The sequence below is a fragment of the Theobroma cacao genome, chromosome 6 (genome assembly GCF_000208745.1).
Source record: "Theobroma cacao cultivar B97-61/B2 chromosome 6, Criollo_cocoa_genome_V2, whole genome shotgun sequence".
In the NCBI taxonomy this organism is placed as follows: Eukaryota; Viridiplantae; Streptophyta; class Magnoliopsida; order Malvales; family Malvaceae; genus Theobroma; species Theobroma cacao.
The window spans coordinates 23,958,153-23,977,577 of NC_030855.1; the positions used below are offsets into that span (position 1 = coordinate 23,958,153).

At 36.9% G+C, this 19,425-nt stretch overlaps 3 protein-coding genes across 8 annotated transcripts; 2 read left to right on the forward strand and 1 right to left on the reverse strand.

Moving 5' to 3' along the window:
• LOC18596879 (mediator of RNA polymerase II transcription subunit 16) lies at nt 1,087–10,272 on the forward strand. 4 transcript variants are annotated; one of them, XR_001928482.1, is made up of 17 exons: nt 1,087–1,667; nt 1,769–1,837; nt 2,098–2,186; nt 2,521–2,633; nt 2,844–2,945; nt 3,307–3,397; nt 3,705–4,301; nt 4,766–5,384; nt 5,488–5,567; nt 5,699–5,781; nt 6,348–6,584; nt 6,938–7,109; nt 7,278–7,786; nt 8,024–8,200; nt 8,629–9,006; nt 9,373–9,721; nt 9,819–10,272. XR_001928482.1 is itself a non-coding variant. In XM_018123191.1 (16 exons), exons 1-16 carry the CDS (start codon nt 1,381–1,383, stop codon nt 9,517–9,519), a joined length of 3,750 nt encoding a protein of 1,249 aa, XP_017978680.1. In that variant the 5' UTR covers nt 1,087–1,380; the 3' UTR covers nt 9,520–9,783. The 4 variants fall into 4 exon arrangements, 1 of the variants encoding a protein (XP_017978680.1); XR_001928483.1 differs by having other exon boundaries at nt 9,903–10,272; XR_001928481.1 differs by having other exon boundaries at nt 1,088–1,667; nt 9,863–10,272.
• Nucleotides 13,020–15,970, forward strand: LOC18596880 (putative serine/threonine-protein kinase). 3 transcript variants are annotated; one of them, XM_007025611.2, is made up of 7 exons: nt 13,020–13,184; nt 13,511–13,657; nt 13,754–13,866; nt 14,431–14,641; nt 14,812–15,049; nt 15,179–15,329; nt 15,404–15,970. In XM_007025611.2, exons 2-7 carry the CDS (start codon nt 13,582–13,584, stop codon nt 15,725–15,727), a joined length of 1,113 nt encoding a protein of 370 aa, XP_007025673.2. In that variant the 5' UTR covers nt 13,020–13,184; nt 13,511–13,581; the 3' UTR covers nt 15,728–15,970. The 3 variants fall into 3 exon arrangements, with proteins under 3 accessions (XP_007025673.2, XP_007025675.2, XP_017978737.1); XM_007025613.2 differs by having other exon boundaries at nt 13,515–13,657; XM_018123248.1 differs by lacking the exon at nt 13,020–13,184 and adding an exon at nt 13,280–13,340 and having other exon boundaries at nt 13,515–13,657.
• LOC18596881 (clathrin light chain 1) lies at nt 16,497–19,237 on the reverse strand. Its single transcript, XM_007025616.2, has 3 exons — nt 18,722–19,237; nt 17,361–17,514; nt 16,497–17,277 (listed from the first exon to the last, which is right to left on the reverse strand). Exons 1-3 carry the CDS (start codon nt 19,105–19,107, stop codon nt 16,816–16,818), a joined length of 1,002 nt encoding a protein of 333 aa, XP_007025678.1. The 5' UTR covers nt 19,108–19,237; the 3' UTR covers nt 16,497–16,815.

Genomic DNA, 19,425 nt, shown 5'->3' on the forward strand with positions numbered 1-19,425 from the left:
GTCGAATCTAATAATCTATGCTCTCTCTTCGAGTCAGTTAGATCAAATAAATAGGTAAATGTAAATCATGAATAAAGATATATTATAAATGTTCGAGTCAAGTTGAGTTAACACAATACTAAGCTCGAATTTGATTCAATTAAAAAATTCAAGATTCGAACTCAATTTAATATTAATTTTTTATATAAGAAGTTGATTCAAAAAATAATAAAATTACTTAAACTTTATTCTATTAGGTTTGATTAATCACTAATTTAAGAAATAAATTTAAAAACGGATTTAAGCTCAAATATAGATATCAAATTCAAATAAAACTTTCAAATATAAAAATTAATATTATTATATACTTTATTTTATTTATAAGTATTTAAAAAAAGTTATAAATCATTCAAGTCAAATATTATAAATTCGAATTCAACTTAACTTATTACCATTGAACTAATCTATCGAATAAATCCAAACAGACCACGAATAGCTTGACAGAGTTTACTTCCCTACCAAAACCATTGAGAGACTTCAAAATGTGGAGAAGAAACAGCTTTGATCCAAATAAATATTCCCTTTTAAGTTAAAATCAGAAAAAAAAAAGAATTCCATTTCATTTTATCAAGTTTTTCTATTTAACTATAATATATTGATAACCATCTTTTTAAATCCACAGTCATATGTTCCTTTCACTTGAACATTAAGAACATCATGAATCCAAATGCATTTAACCTTAACTATAGTCTTGGATAACTAATAGTCTTGTCAATTTAATCAAATTCATTTTTTAATAATATATAAAAAAGAATTATATTTATTTATTTTAATTAATTAAAGATATATATTATTTAGTTTATCTCTAACTCTAAATGAGTATTTAATAAATTCAAATATTAAAATATGAATTCGGATGATATTTTTAAATTTTATTAAAATAATTATAAATTTCAAATATCTTATAATTTAATAAAATTTAAATTTTAATATCTAAAAAATAAAAAGTACCTGGTAAAGGAGTTTGTGCTAGGCATAGGGATGTAGGCTGTAACAATTTCTTCATTGCCCTATTTATAAACCCAACCGCACAACCCAACCTCGGTAACACCTCAACCGCCCAACCCAAACTCCTTTAGTACCTGGAATCGCCCCTCTCTCTCTCCCACACTCTCATTTTTTCTTTTCTTTTGATTTGTTTGCTCACGCAAACCCTTGACCTCAAATCCACACTAACCCCACTAAAACAAACACACACTCTGTCTCTACAGTGCTACCTGTCACCTTCAATTGCGACTTTTGCACCACTCAACTCGCATTTCTCTTTCTCTCTCTTACATTTTTTTGCCCCTTTTTCTTTTATATAAATAAGGGGATTTAGGGTTTTGTTTTTTCTTCGATATGAATCAGCAGCAGGGCTCGGGGAATAACAAGGACCCAGAGGAAGAGCCCGTGACCCAGTCGGTTGTTGACTCGACCGTTAAGACGGGCCCGGATAAGCCGGTTGCTCTTGAGCCGGTTGCAGTTACTGGAGAAGACGAGGTTGTTACTTCATCGGAGAAAACGGAGGATACGCCGATGGAAGATGATTCGGTTAATCCGGCTACGGTGTTTTGTATTCGCCTGAAACAACCGAGGTCCAATTTGCAACATAAAATGAGTGTCCCTGAACTGTGTCGCAATTTTAGGTCAGAATTCGAGTTCAATTCACTGTCAACTTTGCGATTTTCTTCTTTTTCTTTTTTGGCTTTTTCATTACGATGTTTTGTTTTTCCCTCTGTCACTTCAGTGCTGTTGCTTGGTGTGGAAAGTTGAATGCTATTGCTTGTGCGTCTGAAACTTGTGCTAGAATTCCGAGGTAATGATAACTTACTCGTGAATTCTTTTATGCTATCTTTGATCCTAGGGTAAACTATAGAACTATTTGGAAATTGAGTTTGTTGTGAAAGCTTTTTTGCTTTCCAAACATAGCAAACCTTGGAATTGTGATGAATTCCGTTAACGTTTTGTTAAACTCATTTATTCCAGACACGCTGTAACGGGAGAAATTTTTTGCGACTGAATTTTATATATGGATGGCGAACTAATGCATTAATTCACTGTTTTCTTTACTTGTAGTTCTAATGCAAATCCACCGTTTTGGATTCCCATACATATTGTGATACCAGAGCGTCCAACTGAGTGTGCGGTGTTCAATGTCATAGCAGGTAGCATAAATCTACACCTTGCAGCTCTTACTGTTATAGTTTTAAAGTATTGTCTTACGACCATGATGAATATTTTGACACGTGTAGTGGTACAAAAATGTCACTTTCATATTGTTAGATTTATGGCTTATCAATCCATATGGTTATGCAAGGTCTTTTTATCAATGGAAGCAGGATGATTAGTATGTGTGTATTTTTACATCTTTGTTTTAGTCAATACGCTTATGGTTATTGATGTTATTCTCATGTCTGCTTATAGGTATCAGCTTTGACTGATATAATATATCAGGTGCAAAGTTGTGTATATAATTTGTTGCATGCGCACTTCTTGCAGATTCTCCTCGTGATTCTGTTCAGTTTATTGAATGGTCACCTACTTCTTGTCCTCGTGCCTTATTGATAGCTAACTTCCATGGGAGGATAACCATCTGGACTCAGCCATCCCAAGTAAGCTAGCTCATCATCTTCCAAATACTTAAGTCACCTCCTTTTAAGTCCTTAACGTGGCATTTCTTCTTATTTCCCCACTTCAGACTTAGTTATAGTGACTACAATGGCTTTTTTTCAGCTTTTGGTCACTTGTCATTTTGGCTTAACTTTTACTCATTTGTGGTCATAAGATCTTACCTTGGCTTAAAATTTGATGTGTAAATGCAGGGGCCAGCTCATCTGGTACGTGATGCTAGCTGCTGGCAGCGTGAGCATGAATGGCGGCAGGATATAGCAGTTGTTACGAAGTGGTTATCAGGGGTGTCTCTGGTAAATATTTTTGATGTCTGCAAAGCTGATATATGGAAAAATGATCTTTGGGGCGTGAATTATCATGTAACTTGTACAATTTTTTTTTATGTTGTCCTAATAACTTGGCTCAAAATTCTCATCATGTGTATAAATAATAGTGATGGCACTTCTCTCACTATCACTAAAGCCTTCAGAGAAAAGAGAGAAGAAGCTGAGTATGGAGGGCTCTTTGTGTTGTTCCCTTATTAATATTCTTTGTGATTCTTTCAACGGATACCTTTTGCTCATTTGTGCTCTGTTTTGTCTCATCTCACCCCCCGAAGCAAATAGATGCGCCAGTCTGATCACTTTTACTATTGCTTTATTTGTTTAAAATCAGTATAGGTGGCTTTCCTCAAAATCCAGTAATCCTGCAAACTCAAAGTCAACTTTTGAGGAAAAATTTCTTTCCCAGCAATCTCAAAATTCAGGTTTGTTGCTTTCTCCTCATTAAGTATTTGTATCATACCTTGCCAGAAAGTTGAGGTCTGGCTCACACTTTTATTATTTGCAAAATATGCATTATGTTCTCTTCATGATTGAGCATAAGAAGTAAATTTGTAAACATTCTGGACATCTAAGGTTGATTAATTTATAGGATGATCTACTGCTTTTGGTGTTCTTTGATGATGACAGTATTGGCTGTATAGCTCATCAGTTGGTCTGCTCTTTCTGTTTTTTAAATATTGTTATAAAAACTCATTGTTTGTATCTGATGAAAAAATGTATTCTTTTCAGCCAGGTGGCCAAATTTTCTTTGTGTTTGTTCCGTCTTCTCTTCAGGGTCTGTTCAACTTCACTGGTCTCAGTGGCCTCCTACTCAGGGTAGTACAGCACGAAAGTGGTTTTGCACCAGCAAGGGAATTTTGGGTGCTGGGCCTAGTGGGATCATGGCTGCTGATGCTATAATAACAGACAGTGGTGCCATGCATGTGGCAGGTGTTCCAATTGTAAACCCATCTACTGTTGTTGTCTGGGAGGTTACTCCTGGCCCTGGAAATGGATTTCAAGCAACTGCAAAGACCAGCACAAGCAGTGGGATCCCACCTTCAGTTAATCCACCCAACTGGGCAGGTTTTGCCCCATTGGCTGCATACTTATTTAGTTGGCAAGAATATTTGATATCTGAAGCAAAGCAAGGGAAGAAGTCAACAGATCAAGATTTTAATGATGCTGCTTCACTACATTGCTCGCCGGTTTCAAATTTCTCAGCATATGTGAGTCCTGAGGCTGCAGCACAATCTGCAGCAACCACTACTTGGGGCTCTGGAGTAACTGCAGTTGCCTTTGATCCAACTCGTGGTGGTTCTGTAATTGCTGTTGTTATTGTTGAGGGTACTTGTCTGGTCTTTTAAGTTAATCTTTGAAACTTCTTGCTGTTCCTATAATGGAGCTTACACATAGTTTATAATGTTTGGTTAATTTGTTCTTTCTGCTACATGAATTATCTTGCTTATTAATTAGTTTGTTAAGTTGTTAATCCTTATGATGGCATTTTGGAGATGTTAATCTGCCGACTTAATAGGCTGTAGACAGCATCGAAGATCCCATTACTTAGTGATTGAGAAAATAAGACTGGATGGGCCATGGTTATGGCCTGTACCAGCATGTTTAGGCAGTAATTGATCCATTAGATTATTGGCCTAATAATTGATAATTCCATTCTATACTTATTTTGGCCTGTTGGTATACTTGGTTTCTGAATAAGATAGTTCTTCTTTTACCAGCTATTAATTTGGTTTTTGTTGTATCGTGTTTATTGAGCAGATCAATCTAAATAAGTGATTTCATATATGCAGGACAATACATGTCCCCATATGATCCAGATGAGGGTCCTACAATCACAGGATGGAGAGTGCAACGTTGGGAGTCATCTCTTCAGCCTGTTGTTATCCATCATATATTTGGGAACCCTTCCTCCAGTTTTGGTGGGCAAGCACCTATGCAAACGGTTTGGGTTTCTAAAGTGGACACAAGCATACCACCTACAAATGACTTTAAGATTCAGCAAGCAGCTGCAGCAGGACCAACTCCTGATGTCCGAAAAGCATCTGATTTGAGTGCTGAGAAGGCAAAGAGAGTCAGTTTTGATCCCTTTGATCTGCCAAGTGATGTTAGAACACTGGCTCGAATTGTTTATTCTGCTCATGGTGGTGAGATTGCTATTTCATTTCTTCGGGGTGGAGTCCACATTTTTTCTGGTCCAGATTTTACTGCTGTTGATAACTACCAGATTAATGTTGGATCTGCGATTGCTGCTCCTGCCTTTTCTTCAACAAGCTGTTGTTCAGCTTCTGTTTGGCATGATACTAGCAAGGACCGTACCATATTGAAGATAATTCGTGTTCTTCCTCCTGCTGTTTCAAGTAGTGAAATAAAGGCTAACTCATCAACCTGGGAACGTGCTATAGCTGAGAGGTATCTTCAGAATTAGCTAATGTCTGTTCAGGGACTGACTGGATGGTCTTTTTTTTGTTAATGTACAGCACGGTAACACTGAATTTCTTTCATCTTAGAGCAGGTTCTGGTGGAGTCTTTTGGTTGGAGTTGATTGGTGGGACGCTGTTGGCTGTACACAAAGTGCTGCTGAGGATGGCATTGGTAAACATGCTTTCACTGTTTGTTACTGTTTTTTGACCTAAGTGCAAATTACATATTTCCTTCACGTTTGCATTTTACACTACCATCTATGCTTAATTAGTGGCACCTGTAATTCTTGCTTGTTTTTTCAGTTTCTTTGAACAGTGTGATTGCTGTCTTAGATGCGGATTTTCATTCTCTCCCTTCTATTCAGCACAGGCAACAGTATGGACCTGTATGTGTTTCCTTGAACTTCATTATTGCACTATCTGGTTCTCAGTTGCTTTTACATGATTAATTACTGTTTGTTCTTGTTTTATGAATTTGTCAATTACAAGGAGAAAAGAAAGTATCTATAGTTGCTTACTATAATGTTTTATTATTATTATTATTATTATTATCATTATTATTTTGGACTTGGTTGAATAAGTGATGCACATTGGATGATCATGTTCTTTGACATTTTTATATTTTCTGTAGCTGAAAAAAGTACACAATGCCTAGAATATCATCTAATGAGGCTATGACACCTTCAGTATCTTTAAAATGGAACCCTGCTTAGATAGCCTAAATTTTCTCCTGTCTGTTTTACTCTGTCGCCTTCTGGGATGCTAGAATATAAATGTTGGCTTGGAGGGTGCAAAACAGATGAAATAGGAAACTTCAATCTTTGATGTTGTCAGGGCTGATTGTTCCAAATGCTTGGGTTGGAAATTCAATATCACCTTTATTTAAGCAGAGTTGATTAAATTTTTTATTGATTCTTTTTACTGTTTATTGGGTTGTCTTTATGCATTGCAGAGCCTGGACAGGATAAAGTGCAGGCTACTTGAAGGTACAAATGCCCAAGAGGTTAGGGCAATGGTTCTAGATATGCAAGCAAGGCTGTTGCTAGATATGCTAGGGAAAGGAATTGAATCAGCTTTGGTAAATCCTTCAGCTCTAGTATCAGAACCATGGCACGCATCTGGTGAGACATTATGCAGCATTGATCCTGCAGCAATGGCTGTTGATCCAGCCCTTGTTCCGAGTATTCAGGTATTGTCTCTATATTTGACTTGCCTTAACATGTTTTGAGTCCTTAGTCCTGTTGAAATTTTATCTTTTGACACAAAATGATGTCCACTGTCCATTGTGTTGATGATATGTCTTTATTGTTTCGTTACCGTGTTTCACGTATAAGATTACTGACTATTTTAGAGTGTTGCATAAGGGGTATATGGTCGGTCTCTGACCACGTTTTCTGGATAGTAACTAAGCCCTAGCAAAACAGTTCATATCTTGGCATATTATAATACTCTATTGCGCTCTATCACAAGCATTTTCTTTCAGTGGAGAGGTTGTCCCTTGTTCAGTTAGCTTATACTTCCTATCGTTGGTACAATATGCAGGCTTATGTTGATGCTGTTCTGGATCTGGCTTCACATTTTATTACACGTTTGCGGCGTTATGCAAGTTTCTGTCGCACATTGGCAAGTCATGCTGTTAATGCAGGTTCTGGCAGTAACCGCAATATGGTAGCAAGTCCTACCCAAAGTTCAGCAACTCCAGCAACAAGTCAGGGTCAGTATGTAGCAGGCTTTTGATATTGAAAATTTATTAATAAAAAATGTACTTTTTTTGCATTAATGGGCTTATTTCTCAGGACCTTCATGTCTTTTAACCCTTCTTGATTTGTAGTTTGAAATTTGCTGTATTTATCAGCCTAAACCATAGTATCATATATTACAGCTGGTCAAAGTGGTACCACAAGTTCAACAGGAAGCACACAGATGCAAGCTTGGGTACAGGGTGCTATTGCTAAGATTAGCAGCTCCACCGATGGAGTCGCCAATTCAACTCCAACCATAAGTGGTCCATCTACCTTTATGCCGATAAGCATTAACACAGGAACATTTCCTGGAACACCAGCTGTTAGGCTCATTGGAGACTGCCATTTCCTTCATAGATTATGTCAACTTCTACTTTTCTGCTTTTTCTTTCGGCGAGCGCAGCATCCTCGCTGTGCACAAAGAACTGCCGATGCAAATCACCAAAAATCTCAGCCTGGGGCTCCTGGAAAGATGGAGGAGGTCAATTCTGTTTCTGTTAAGCCAACGACAACTATGACTAGGTCTGATGAAGCCCAGGGATCAAGAACTGGACAGGTAGTACCTGGAGCTAAAGGGTTTGAGGAAGGTCCTGCTGGGCGGTTAAAGATGGGCTCTGGGAATGCTGGTCAAGGATACACTTTTGAGGAGGTAGTAACTGTATATTATTATTGCTTCCATTAATACTACTGCCACCAGTAGTTGTCTCTGCTTAGAATAAATGAGAAACTTGTTGGAAATTTAATGTTGATATGCTGAAAGTTTTGCCTTAGTTGTAATTGTGTGTTCAGGAGTCTCAAATAATTTTTAGGATTGTGCTCTAAGGAACTGATGATGGCAGCCTGCAATGATACTTTGATATAATCAACTTCATATGTTGCTGTGCAGGTGAAGGTCCTTTTCCTCATTCTTATGGATCTCTGTAGGCGTACTGCTGCTCTAGCGCACCCATTACCAGTTTCTCAGGTGGGGAGCAGCAGTATCCAGGTGCGGTTGCATTACATTGATGGAAATTATACAGTATTGCCTGAGGTAGTGGAAGCATCTCTTGGCCCACATATGCAGGTATGCAGATTTTATCATCAAATTTTATGGAAAACTAGTTGCAGAAATGCTGGCTGCCAATAATTATTAGGCAGCTCATAAATACAGTAACTCATGATTTATATCTGTCTGTAGTTAGTGATATATACTGATAGAGCAAATAATATGTGGATTTAAATTTGTGTTTTGCAAATCCTTCTGAATCTACAGAGCATATTGTATATGTAACGTTAATAAAAGCAGTTTTAAGTAGCATAATGGAACCACTATTAGAAAAAGTAAAAAAATATAAATAAAAGGTAGCAAAAGGTTATTGTGTGAGTAGCCATAAGGTGCTAATGTTGGTTGTCCTTACTCTTTGATGTTCTAATTATTTAGAGTTCCAAATTGCCTTTCATTAACATATATTTATCATCTCCTAAGTTCTCTTCTTTCTGAATTCTGTGCAGAATATGCCTCGACCTAGGGGTGCAGATGCTGCTGGTCTGTTACTGCGTGAGTTAGAATTGCATCCCCCATCTGAAGAGTGGCACAGACGGAATATGTTTGGTGGTCCATGGTCTGATCCCGAGGATATGGGCCCAATAGATGATTCTCCTAGGCTAAGTAATTCCATTGACTCCATTGATATGAGCTCCTTGGAAAATTTTGATGGCTATTATGGAGCCCAAACCCTGTGGCCAAGGAAGCGCCGGCTGTCTGAAAGAGATGCAGCATTTGGCTTAAACACTTCTGTTGGCCTGGGTGCGTATCTTGGTATAATGGGATCTCGAAGAGATGTTGTGACAGCTGTGTGGAAGACTGGTCTTGAAGGTGTTTGGTACAAGGTTTGAGATTAAGCCTTCTTAAAACATTTTTTTTTCTTTTCACTTGTTGGAATGCTTACCACATCAACTCTTGGAGTGTTTTGTTTGCTCATAAGATTCAATATGACTTTGAATATTGTTGGCGTCATTGAGATAACAGAGCTTAGACTGATACTTGGAGGAACAACTTTTGTTATGTAAAACATGCATTCAGAGATATTAATTAATTGCTATGATCTTTGTGTCAGCTATGACATAAGTCTTGGAGCACAAACGTTTCATTCTGATATATCCTAATCCTTGTTTGTTTGGAATCCGTTTATCTTTGTCCTGCTCGTATGAACTTCCTTTTAATCTTTTTGGTAATTTTGGCTGCTTTTGGTGCAGTGCATAAGATGTTTGCGACAGACTTCAGCTTTTGCTTCACCTGGTTCAACCAGTCAGCGTAGTCAAAATGAACGGGAGACTTGGTGGATCAGCCGTTGGGCCCATGGATGTCCTATGTGTGGTGGAACTTGGGTTCGAGTTGTATAGATGATACTTTTGATGAGATGTTTATTAGCTGGGCTCATTTTGATTCCTCCGTTATGTGACAACTTCTTATCTTGCAAATATATGTGGTAGATGATCACGAGAATTACCAGTGAGTCTTGACTTTGCTGGATTGATCAGTTGTAGAAGATGGTGCTTTGCTTATCTCCATTGGTTCAGGACCAATTTATGGTCAACCTATTGGGTAGGTTTCTCATTCTCTCATGAAAAGTTGTCTGATACGGTTGCCCATTCGTTTGATGTTTCTCTCTGCCCTTGTTTATCTTTGTAATGCTTTGCAGGTATACTTTACAGTTCATTAATCCTCCTCATTTCCTCGTTGCAGATTGTAAATAGCTTTCTGGTAAATTTGTCTATTTGTCTAGTTGTTGCAGTTTACGAAGTTCTGACGATGCGAATGTAATATCAAACCAAAATGTAGAAGAAGCAAATGATTGCTTTGATCCGACAAGCTGTTTCTCCGAATCAGCCTTGATTGTTTACCGTCCCATCTTGTAAATTCTGTTGAGAAGACGACTTAGGTTGCTTACCATTACTGTAACTAGAATTTTCTTTTCGAGCCTCCAAGAAGGGATGAGAACAAGAAATGAATAGGTTTAGATTCCCTAAAGTTTGAAACATTGACATGCTTGTTCCACTCGGGCAAAAGGGAAGCGCCCTCGGTCCAATCAGCTGCCTTTGTAAGTGAAAATATAATATTTGAGGTAAAACATGATGTTTTCTGCATTGCCTGCATATTGCATACTCGTACTATTTAGAAATGCATAGCAAATGAACTATCAAGAAGATGAACACCATACGGTATTCTAATTTGCTGGCCTCCAAATTAAGCCTATCTCCTGCTAGAGAATCCACTCCTTACTGTCCAAAAACTTAAGTGGACTAAATTCAACATGGTGTGATAATACAGCGGGAGTATGTTGTTGGTCTCTAGCAGATTCCCTCTCTTTCCTTTGTCCGAATCTAACAAGAAGTATCGTTGAGCTTGCTTCTCCCCTGCTGGGCACTAGACGTATGAAACAAGTGGGAGTATGTAGAAATTGGAATTAACGCAGCACGAATGTCTTTCCCAATGTTGACCCGAAGGAAAGAACAATCCGGAGTCAAGCAGATAATTCTTTTCCTGCGTGGAAAAACCCCAAAAAGGAACAAAAAATGCTTGGACGAACATGGGACTCACTTTTCTGATCTTTGACTGGAAGGAAAGGAAAATCTCTCCGGACTGACGCAAATTCCTCGCACCGTAAGATGTGGTTGAGAATAATCGCCGCCTGTTTTTGTTCTCCCTTCATTTTATTTGGGAGAGGAAGGGTTGAATCCTGTGGGCTGCAACTGCTACTATTTTACTTGAAAACATGCATTCAACATGATAATAGTCTTTGCTAAAATGCTGTTACCTCGTAAACATTTATTCTTCAAACTAAGATTTTCCTGGTCTCGAATGTTAAATAGAGAGAGTTGAATGAATACAATAATCAATTATCTTGAACCATTACATAGATATCGATATCGGGTTTAAAGTTAATATTAATAAAAGTGTGTTAAAAATGTTTAGTATTTTTTTAAAAAAAATTTTCAAAAATTACAACGATGATTATAAAATTTCACATCTATTAAATTTGAGGTATTTTAAACATATAAATATAATAAAAATTTTATTATCTATTTTCAATTAATTTTAATCCGATGCATACTTATTTTAAAAATTCATTATGATATTAAAATAAAATACCATTTTATTTACTAATTTTTTCATGATGCATGCTTTGTGATAAAATCTGTATTCTTAACACATGTGAGCACATGATGATTAATTTTAATTTATTAAATTTGAAATACCTTACTATTACTGACCCAACATCATTCATTTCAAATGCCTGTTTCAGCTCAAGCAGGTCAATCAATGCATCACAACTTGACTGAAGAGGAAACGAAATACACTTTGGATTGAAATAATTGACGCTTGTTTTACAAACTGTTCCTCAACCGACATCGCGTTTGCTTCTACAGTTGGTTTAAGAGTGGAATTCATTACGTTAATTAATCAATTAAGTTTTATTATCTTACAATTAAACACAGTGACGGCTATTGCTGAACTTACATCTGTGTTACCTTATTCGGCAGAAGGAAACTCTCTTTGCTTTGAGTGCCTGCCTGCCTGGCATGCCACCTAATCCTGACCCCCACTTCTTTCATTGAAAATTTTGCCCCACATTTGTTCACCTTCAATTCAACGGACCCACAGCTTTCGATTTATACCAGAAAGGAGGTGGAAGAACTAATTCAAGAGAGTGCGTGTCGAGAGGAAAAACAGCGTGGAACTAGTAAAAAGGACAAACCGGATGAGTTTTTCCGACCAAACAAGACACCTAGGTTTCGTTAGGTCACATCCCAATTTCGTCATTCATCCAATCATTATTACCTAATAATACCTATTTTACAAAATATAAAATTATTCAACGGAGTCCTTTTTCTTGCATGCATGGCGTCCAACGAATTCTAATTCCTCCCTCAAATTCTTGTCAGGACATTCGAATTCTTTATTTAAAAGTCTAAGATTCGAATTTAAAAAAAAATTATTATGTAATTCGAATCTAATAAATTTTCACATATATTAATAAAAATTTATAAAATTAAATTTTAACTTAATTAATAATTGAATTGACATTGATAATATAAGTAAATATTATATCAATATAAATAACGAAACAATTTTAACATCGTTACCGATTAAATTGATATTATTAATTTTAAAAAATATAAAAATTTAATTTTTATAAATTATTATATATAAATTAATTTTACTATTTTAATAGAGGACAAGAGTTTATTGTATAATTTTGACTGAATTTTATTAAAAAACGATAAAACGACCTTCTAGCAGGAGACTGTTGCTATTCCAATTTTGAGAGCACAAATTCAAAAGAGAAAAAATATAAAGCTATATCTACCTGGTGATCATAATTCCAGCCGGCTAAAAGGCAAACGTTGAAAACTCACATGAGACAAAAAGATAGGTAAAGGATATTTTTGTATTTCTAAAGAAATATATAAATAATTTTAAAAAAGGAATAAAAGATAGCTAATGCTTAACACGTGTTTTAAAAAATAATATTATTTGTCTTGAATTCTAAATATAATTACAAATACACATAATTAGAAGATAACAGAATAATAATTATAAAGATGTCATCGAGTATTTTATTATTAGATATTCAAGAATATTCAACTTGATTATATAAAATTTAGATATTTTATATTGTCATTTAGATGAAATTCGGATAAAAAATTTAATAATCGAAAATCATATGAGTCATAATTACGAATATAGTAATAATAAAAGAGTGTACAAAAATAGGCGGCTAAATGGAAGAGAGAGAGAGAGAGAGAGTAAACGGTCGCTTTCCTAAGAGGCGAGGGGAGGAGAGAGAGAGAAGTGGGAACACAGCACAGCCTAGCCTGAGTTAAAACTAAAATGACATATCCAAAAATCTATGACTCGTGACTCGTTCCCACTCTCTGCCCCGACCAAATCCAACTATCCTCGTAATATAAATCAAATTCAGCCCAAAAAGAGTTTTCCGACCAAAAAATAAGAGGAGAGAATTTATTTTCTCTCATCCAAGCTGCTCGGACTTCGTCTTCAGGTGATTATATTTCGTTTGCTGAAGTTTTATAATTTCTGTTCATGGCCTTTTATTTTTTTAATATATATATTTTGGATCGTTTGACTTTAGTGAGAAGGTGATGATGATGAGCTGTTTAGTTGAAATTTTTGATTAGATTTAGCTTGATTTTTGGAGGTAATAAAACTTCATTTTAGTTAAATTGTTGTTTCTTTTTTTTTATTTGATTTGATCTGAAAATTCAAATTCAATGATGATTATTGTATCTAAATACATGTAAATGAGAGTTTCGAATGTGTTCAAGTTTCAAGTTTGATGCTTATTATCATGATTTTTTGGTGGTAAAGGAAGGCGTAAAGCCGTAAATGATGTGATCTGGGAGAGGTTGGTTTACAAGTGAGATATTGAAGAGAAAGATATGAGTTGCGGCTGTTTCCGTGGATCATTTGTTAACCGGAGACGGAACACTGCTCAGGCCACCGGCGGTATCGACGGTGAGGATTCCGTTGAAACTTTTTTTTTTCCCTTTAAAGTCATTGGATTTGAACATGCTCAAGTATTGTACTTTGGTTTGTTCTGTACGTTGGCAGAGCAATTGCTTGGGAGAGTCAACCATATCTCCTACAGCCAATTGAGATCAGCAACAGATGATTTTCATTCAAGCAATAAAATTGGGCGTGGAGGCTTCGGAACTGTTTACAAGGTGCTTGAAAATTACCTGATGTTCATTACCCTAATCAAAGTAGAATTAATTGACACGTCTGACTAATTAGGGGGAAAGTTGAACTTGATGATGGATGTTTGAATCAACTGGTATAACTATGCAGATATTTCCTTTCAGTTTCCAATTTCTTTCTTACATTTTGGTATTCAGTCTTTTTTCTTTGCTTATAATTGATTTGAAAATACTAGTACTTCTATTGATATGAATCCAGGTTCCCCAATGCTTAACGGTTTGGCTTGAAATTGATTGCACAAAAGACATGGAACTTGGTATCAGAAAACGAACTGGAAATATGAACTTAATTAACCAGAATTTGGCTTGAAGTTCTGACTTAAACTAGAGCCTAGAACTAGAATTCCATGGATCCCTAAGCCCATATTGATTTCCCTTAGATTTTGGTTCCTCTGTTCGGGAATTTTAACATTCTGGCATTGGTATTGGAGGAACTCATTCGTGTTCTGCAATTAGTGTCTTAAACATTATAATGAGTTTCTTTTTTTCTTTTTAATGGACTAGCAACTAACTATACTGCAATGTTGCTAGGGGGTTCTGAAAAACGGAACTGAAGTTGCTGTGAAGACACTTTCTGCGCAATCAAAGCAGGGTGTGCGTGAATTTTTGACAGAGATCAATACCATATCAAATGTCAAGCATCCAAACCTTGTTGAGCTGATTGGTTGTTGTGTTGAAGGAACAAACCGGATATTGGTCTATGAATATGTAGAAAATAAGAGTCTTGATAAAATTTTGTTAGGTAAGATGGTCTGAAGTTCTTGCTTGAATGGTGACAATTGCATAACCTAATTGGTAGCTACACCCTTTCTATAAAGAATATATAGAACATATATACATTCTTTTTGTGTCTGTGTCAATGAGAATACCGTGGAAGACTGAAACATCATTTTTTATTCCTTCTTGTTGCAGATCAAAGGAGTACAAATATCAAACTGGAGTGGAGCAAAAGATCTGCTATTTGCTTGGGTATTGCTAGGGGTCTTACATTCCTTCATGAAGAACTTGTTCCGCACATAGTTCATAGAGACATCAAATCCAGTAACATACTTCTTGACAAAGACTTGAACCCAAAGATTGGAGATTTCGGGTTGGCTAAGCTTTTTCCGGATAACATCACTCACATTAGCACCAGAATAGCTGGAACAACGTATGTCACTGCTTCTCGTTTTGCTCTTGTCCAAACATTAGATAGGACTCCACCAACAGATAGGACTTTTTCTTTAGGCTTTTGTCGTTTGGCATGAAACCAAACTGGTGCTTACTTTGTTGTGTGCAGTGGTTATTTGGCCCCAGAATACGCATTGGGTGGACAGCTAACCATGAAGGCAGATGTTTATAGTTTTGGTGTCCTTGTACTTGAAATAATTAGTGGCAGAAGCAGCTCAAAGGCAAACTGGGGAGGCATGGAGAAGTTGCTCTTGGAATGGGTACGCGTTTATTTTTCTTTACTTAATGTATCAAATGCAAATTCATAATACTTAATCGTCAATTGGTTCAATAGGCATGGCAGCTCTACGAAGGAGGGAAACTGGTGGAGCTGGTGGATCCAGAGCTTGGAGAATTTCCAGGGGAAGAAGTCCTGAGGTACATGAAAGTAGCCCTTTTCTGCACCCAAGCAGCAGCCAGCCGAAGGCCTCTGATGAGCCAGGTTATTGAAATGCTTTCAAGAGACATTCGGATCAACGAGAAGGCACTTACAGCTCCAGGATTCTTTCAAGAAGGGGAGGCATCTTCAAGTACCAAGTCAATCCAATCATCTGCTGAATCCACCAGCTACCAGATGAGTTCTGTTCCTGTCACTATCACTCAGGTTACCCCCAGATGAAGATTCAAGGTGTATTTTTTTGTTCCCTTCTTTTTAGTTCTAGTTGGCGTACGTGTCCCATTAGTTTTAGACTTTTAGTTACGTAATTTGCAATTTTTAGTTTTATTTATTGTTTATGATTATTATTATTTGAAATTTCATACAAAAGAAAGGGAAAGTTTAAATGAAAGGAGTTTGTAACCGGATAAGTATGGTTTGTCTTCTTTAAATCAAACCATGGTGAGCACTTGGATTTTCAAATTAGATTACCATACTACCCTCCCGAATGCAATAATCAACAAGAATCGATTTCCTTAGAAACATCTTCCCCAGGATTTAGTGGAACTATGCCTAGCTTGTGAGGAAATGAATATTTCAATAAGCAATACCAACCAGTTTCTCGAATGAGAAATGACTCTTCAATGAGGTGTCTGGATGGAGCATCTTTGTTTGAAAAAATAAACGCAATATTTCCCCAAGTTTTTTGTCAACGCCGTTTTGTTCGACCAAAATAAAAAATAAATAAATTCCTATTACTACAAAACGAAAAGGCAAATAGGAAAGTCAACACTCACGGCTTTGGTGTGGCAGACAAAAAGTAGATCATTTCCATGGAGTTCTGGTTATAAGTTGTTTGGCGGTTATGCATTCCAGCTAGACTGATTGCTTTGCTAGTTGCCTTGGCTGAAAGTCCGTTTTTCCATATTCGTAATCATAATCATGTGCTATTAGTGCTTCAGAAAAGCAACAAAACCAAATCGTAACTGATTTAATTAAAAAAAGAAAGAAAGACAACGAACCCCTTTCCCCCCAACGATTATATTTGCTTGATATGCACACTAATAACACAAGTTCGGTGCTATGCACAAGCAACAAACTATGTCCATAAAGTTAATTCCGTAAAGCAAATAAAAGGATGACATTTGAAATCCAATCTCATGAAATGTTTCGAAAACCAATTAAGAATAAGGTTCAGTAGAAGTAATGGTACTAAATCCTTATGACGGAAATACCATGTTGATATGGAATGCAATAAAAAATCAAAATCTTGAGGAAAATAAAAAAGAATTGGGGCAAGGAAAAACCATGGTGGATGTATTGTTCAGCAATTAGGCTGCTGGTGTTACCTCTGGTTCTGCAGCAGGTTGATCCTTGGCAGCAGTAGCATCTTGTTCAGGTGAGGAACCATTTGCGGTGGCATCTTTGGCAGATGAAGCAGGTGCCCCTTTCTCTGCAGATGTTGTTCCGTTTGAAGCAGCATCTTTTCCATTCTTGGTGTCCTTTTCATCCTTTCCATCTTTAGCATCCTTTGCTGGAGCAGGTGGGGGTGGAATCATGTGAGGTGGGGGTGCATGCTTCAGCTTCACAAGAATATGCCGCATTCTTGAAAGATCAGTGGGTTTTCCAGGCTTTGGTCCCTGGATGACAGTTATTGATGGCTTCTTCTCTTGGTCCTTCTTGCCTCTTTTCTTCTCGATATTAGGGACCTCACGAGGAATGAGTTCTGCTATTGCAGTCCAGTACTGTTTGTCTGCAGTCTTATGGAACTTCTCTTGATTTGCCATGTACAGCTGCTCCAAGCCCAAAATAATATGAGTCAAGATGTAGCAGCACGTGCATCAGCATGAACATGATAATTTGCAGGAAGTATTACCTTTTCTCTTTCTCTGTTATTAGTTTTGTTGGTCTCAATTGTTTTTTCCCTCTTCTCATAGAATGCACGCTTATATTCCTCAGCTTCTTCAATAATCTGGTTCCTCAACTCTTTCTCCTTTTTCTCCTTCTCCTCAAGCAGAATGGCATTTTGACTACAGCAACAAATCGAATATCAACAATTAAAATTTTTGGCTGGCAACTGAAAAGTATTAAATAACAAAGTAACTTCCTCTCTAAATATCAGCATAATTAAGAGGTTAAATTCTGGAACTTATTTCAAATAAACCAATAAATAGTCTAACAGCAGCCGAATAGGCTATCAGAAAGTCAACTATGAAGGGATTCTGAAATAAATGGATATGCTACAAAGTATTAAAGAACTTGCATGGATCAGATCTATGCAAAAGTAATTGCAACTGGTGAGCTCATTACGTCGCATTGTCACTACAACTAAACCATAAAGTGGTTCAAAGCAAAGCATTAACCTAATACACCTTCACATATATGAGAATATCCTCACAAATCTACAATAAACAAGGTAATTATTGAATGTTTATCCTCAGTATTGTCATTGTAAAATGAAAAGCTAAGCACTCCATCTACCATATACTGGAAGATAACAAGCTGCTTCAACCTCCAACAACAAATTAATTGGGAGCATTGCCCCTTCCAACCATGAAAAGCATTTAAACAAGTGCTTTATAAACTAAACTGTGTAACATATTTCATATACTATCATAGAGGTGGCTCTATAGTAACGCAAATGATCTTTCAAAAGAAAATAATGCCAATATTAAGCCCTAGCAACCGTCATAAGATTAAATAATATTCAGAAAAGTTTTTAAAACATTTTCCAATCTGAATAAAAATTCAATGTGGATCTGGATAATACACATCAATCTATAACAATCGAACTGCTGATCAGATCAAAAAAGTTGCAACTTTACATTCAAATAATTTCCTGATTTGGCCATCACAGCTAGTGAACTCTCATGGATCACAATGATGAAGATTATCAAGTACGGCTAATACAAATTGAACTAAAAGTTCAATTAATTCATTAACAAAAGAGATCAAAAAATTTGAACTTAACAAATAACATTAACAAACTGAAAAAACCGAAAGCAAAACAACAAGCTGATGCGGCCATAGATAAAACAATAACAGATCTAGATACAAGAAAGGATCATTAACAAAGTTGAATTAGATTTCATCTTAGTTCAACCAATGCAACAGCGAAATATACGTAACCGACTCAAAAGGACTGCAGATCTAAGCTGAGAAGTATTGCTAAAGTAACAGATCTGGTCAACAAATCAAGCGATTCAGTTTGAAAAATAAATTACTACTACTACTCACCGCCGCCACTCGCGAAAAGCGAAGCCTTCCTCAGGCTCCATCTCACCAGGAGGAGGAAGCACCGGTCCATCCGAAGCGAAAACGTCGTCGTTTCCATCACCAAATCCATTGGTTCCATTTCCGTTCTCGACAGGAATCGTAGTACCGAAAGGAGATTGCGAGTAGGCAGGGGTCGGATCGGAGGATCCGAAGCCGAAGATCTCAGGAGATGAAGTCACGTGATCCACAGCCACGTCACCACCATCCGCAGGGAATTGCTGGTTGTCGGTGAAGTTGGAGTAAGAGCCGTAATTGGAGTAGCTCTCGTCGTCGACATCGAAGGGATGGTTATTTGGAGAAGCGTGAATCTCTTCTCCTTCCATCCCGTACGCATCAAAGGACGCCATCTTTCTCCAAGGAAGTCGAGAATGGAATTCAAATGGAGATTTTCAGTTTTTTTCTTTTTTTTTTTTTTTGGTTTCCTTTCTAGAAAACTGAAATATCAGAGAGAGAGAGAGAGCCTTCCTTTCCTTCAAGTTTCCTTTCGTTTCTTTATTTTTGACATTTTATATACCTAACGGTGACGGGAAGGGACTTGATTCTGGCAAGAATAACATTTTACCGGGGGTCGGGATTGAAATTACTGATTAATCCTTCAAGCTCATAAACAGCCAAAAACGACGTCATTTCGCGGAGTTTTGGTGGGCTTGTGCTTTCGCTGTAGG

Excerpts from the sequence above, each read along its gene's own strand:
- LOC18596880 (XM_007025611.2), top strand. The coding sequence starts at position 13,582 with ATGAGTTGCGGCTGTTTCCGTGGATCATTTGTTAACCGGAGACGGAAC. Across the intron at positions 13,867-14,430 it reads GCTTCGGAACTGTTTACAAG|GGGGTTCTGAAAAACGGAAC; the intron begins GTGCTTGAAAAT and ends CAATGTTGCTAG. Across the intron at positions 14,642-14,811 it reads TCTTGATAAAATTTTGTTAG|ATCAAAGGAGTACAAATATC; the intron begins GTAAGATGGTCT and ends TTCTTGTTGCAG.
- LOC18596879 (XM_018123191.1), top strand. The coding sequence starts at position 1,381 with ATGAATCAGCAGCAGGGCTCGGGGAATAACAAGGACCCAGAGGAAGAG. Across the intron at positions 5,782-6,347 it reads ACAGGCAACAGTATGGACCT|AGCCTGGACAGGATAAAGTG; the intron begins GTATGTGTTTCC and ends TATGCATTGCAG. Across the intron at positions 7,110-7,277 it reads AACTCCAGCAACAAGTCAGG|CTGGTCAAAGTGGTACCACA; the intron begins GTCAGTATGTAG and ends CATATATTACAG.
- LOC18596881 (XM_007025616.2), bottom strand. The coding sequence starts at position 19,107 with ATGGCGTCCTTTGATGCGTACGGGATGGAAGGAGAAGAGATTCACGCT. Across the intron at positions 17,515-18,721 it reads GCTTTTCGCGAGTGGCGGCG|TCAAAATGCCATTCTGCTTG; the intron begins GTGAGTAGTAGT and ends TTGTTGCTGTAG. Across the intron at positions 17,278-17,360 it reads ATAACAGAGAAAGAGAAAAG|CTGTACATGGCAAATCAAGA; the intron begins GTAATACTTCCT and ends GGCTTGGAGCAG.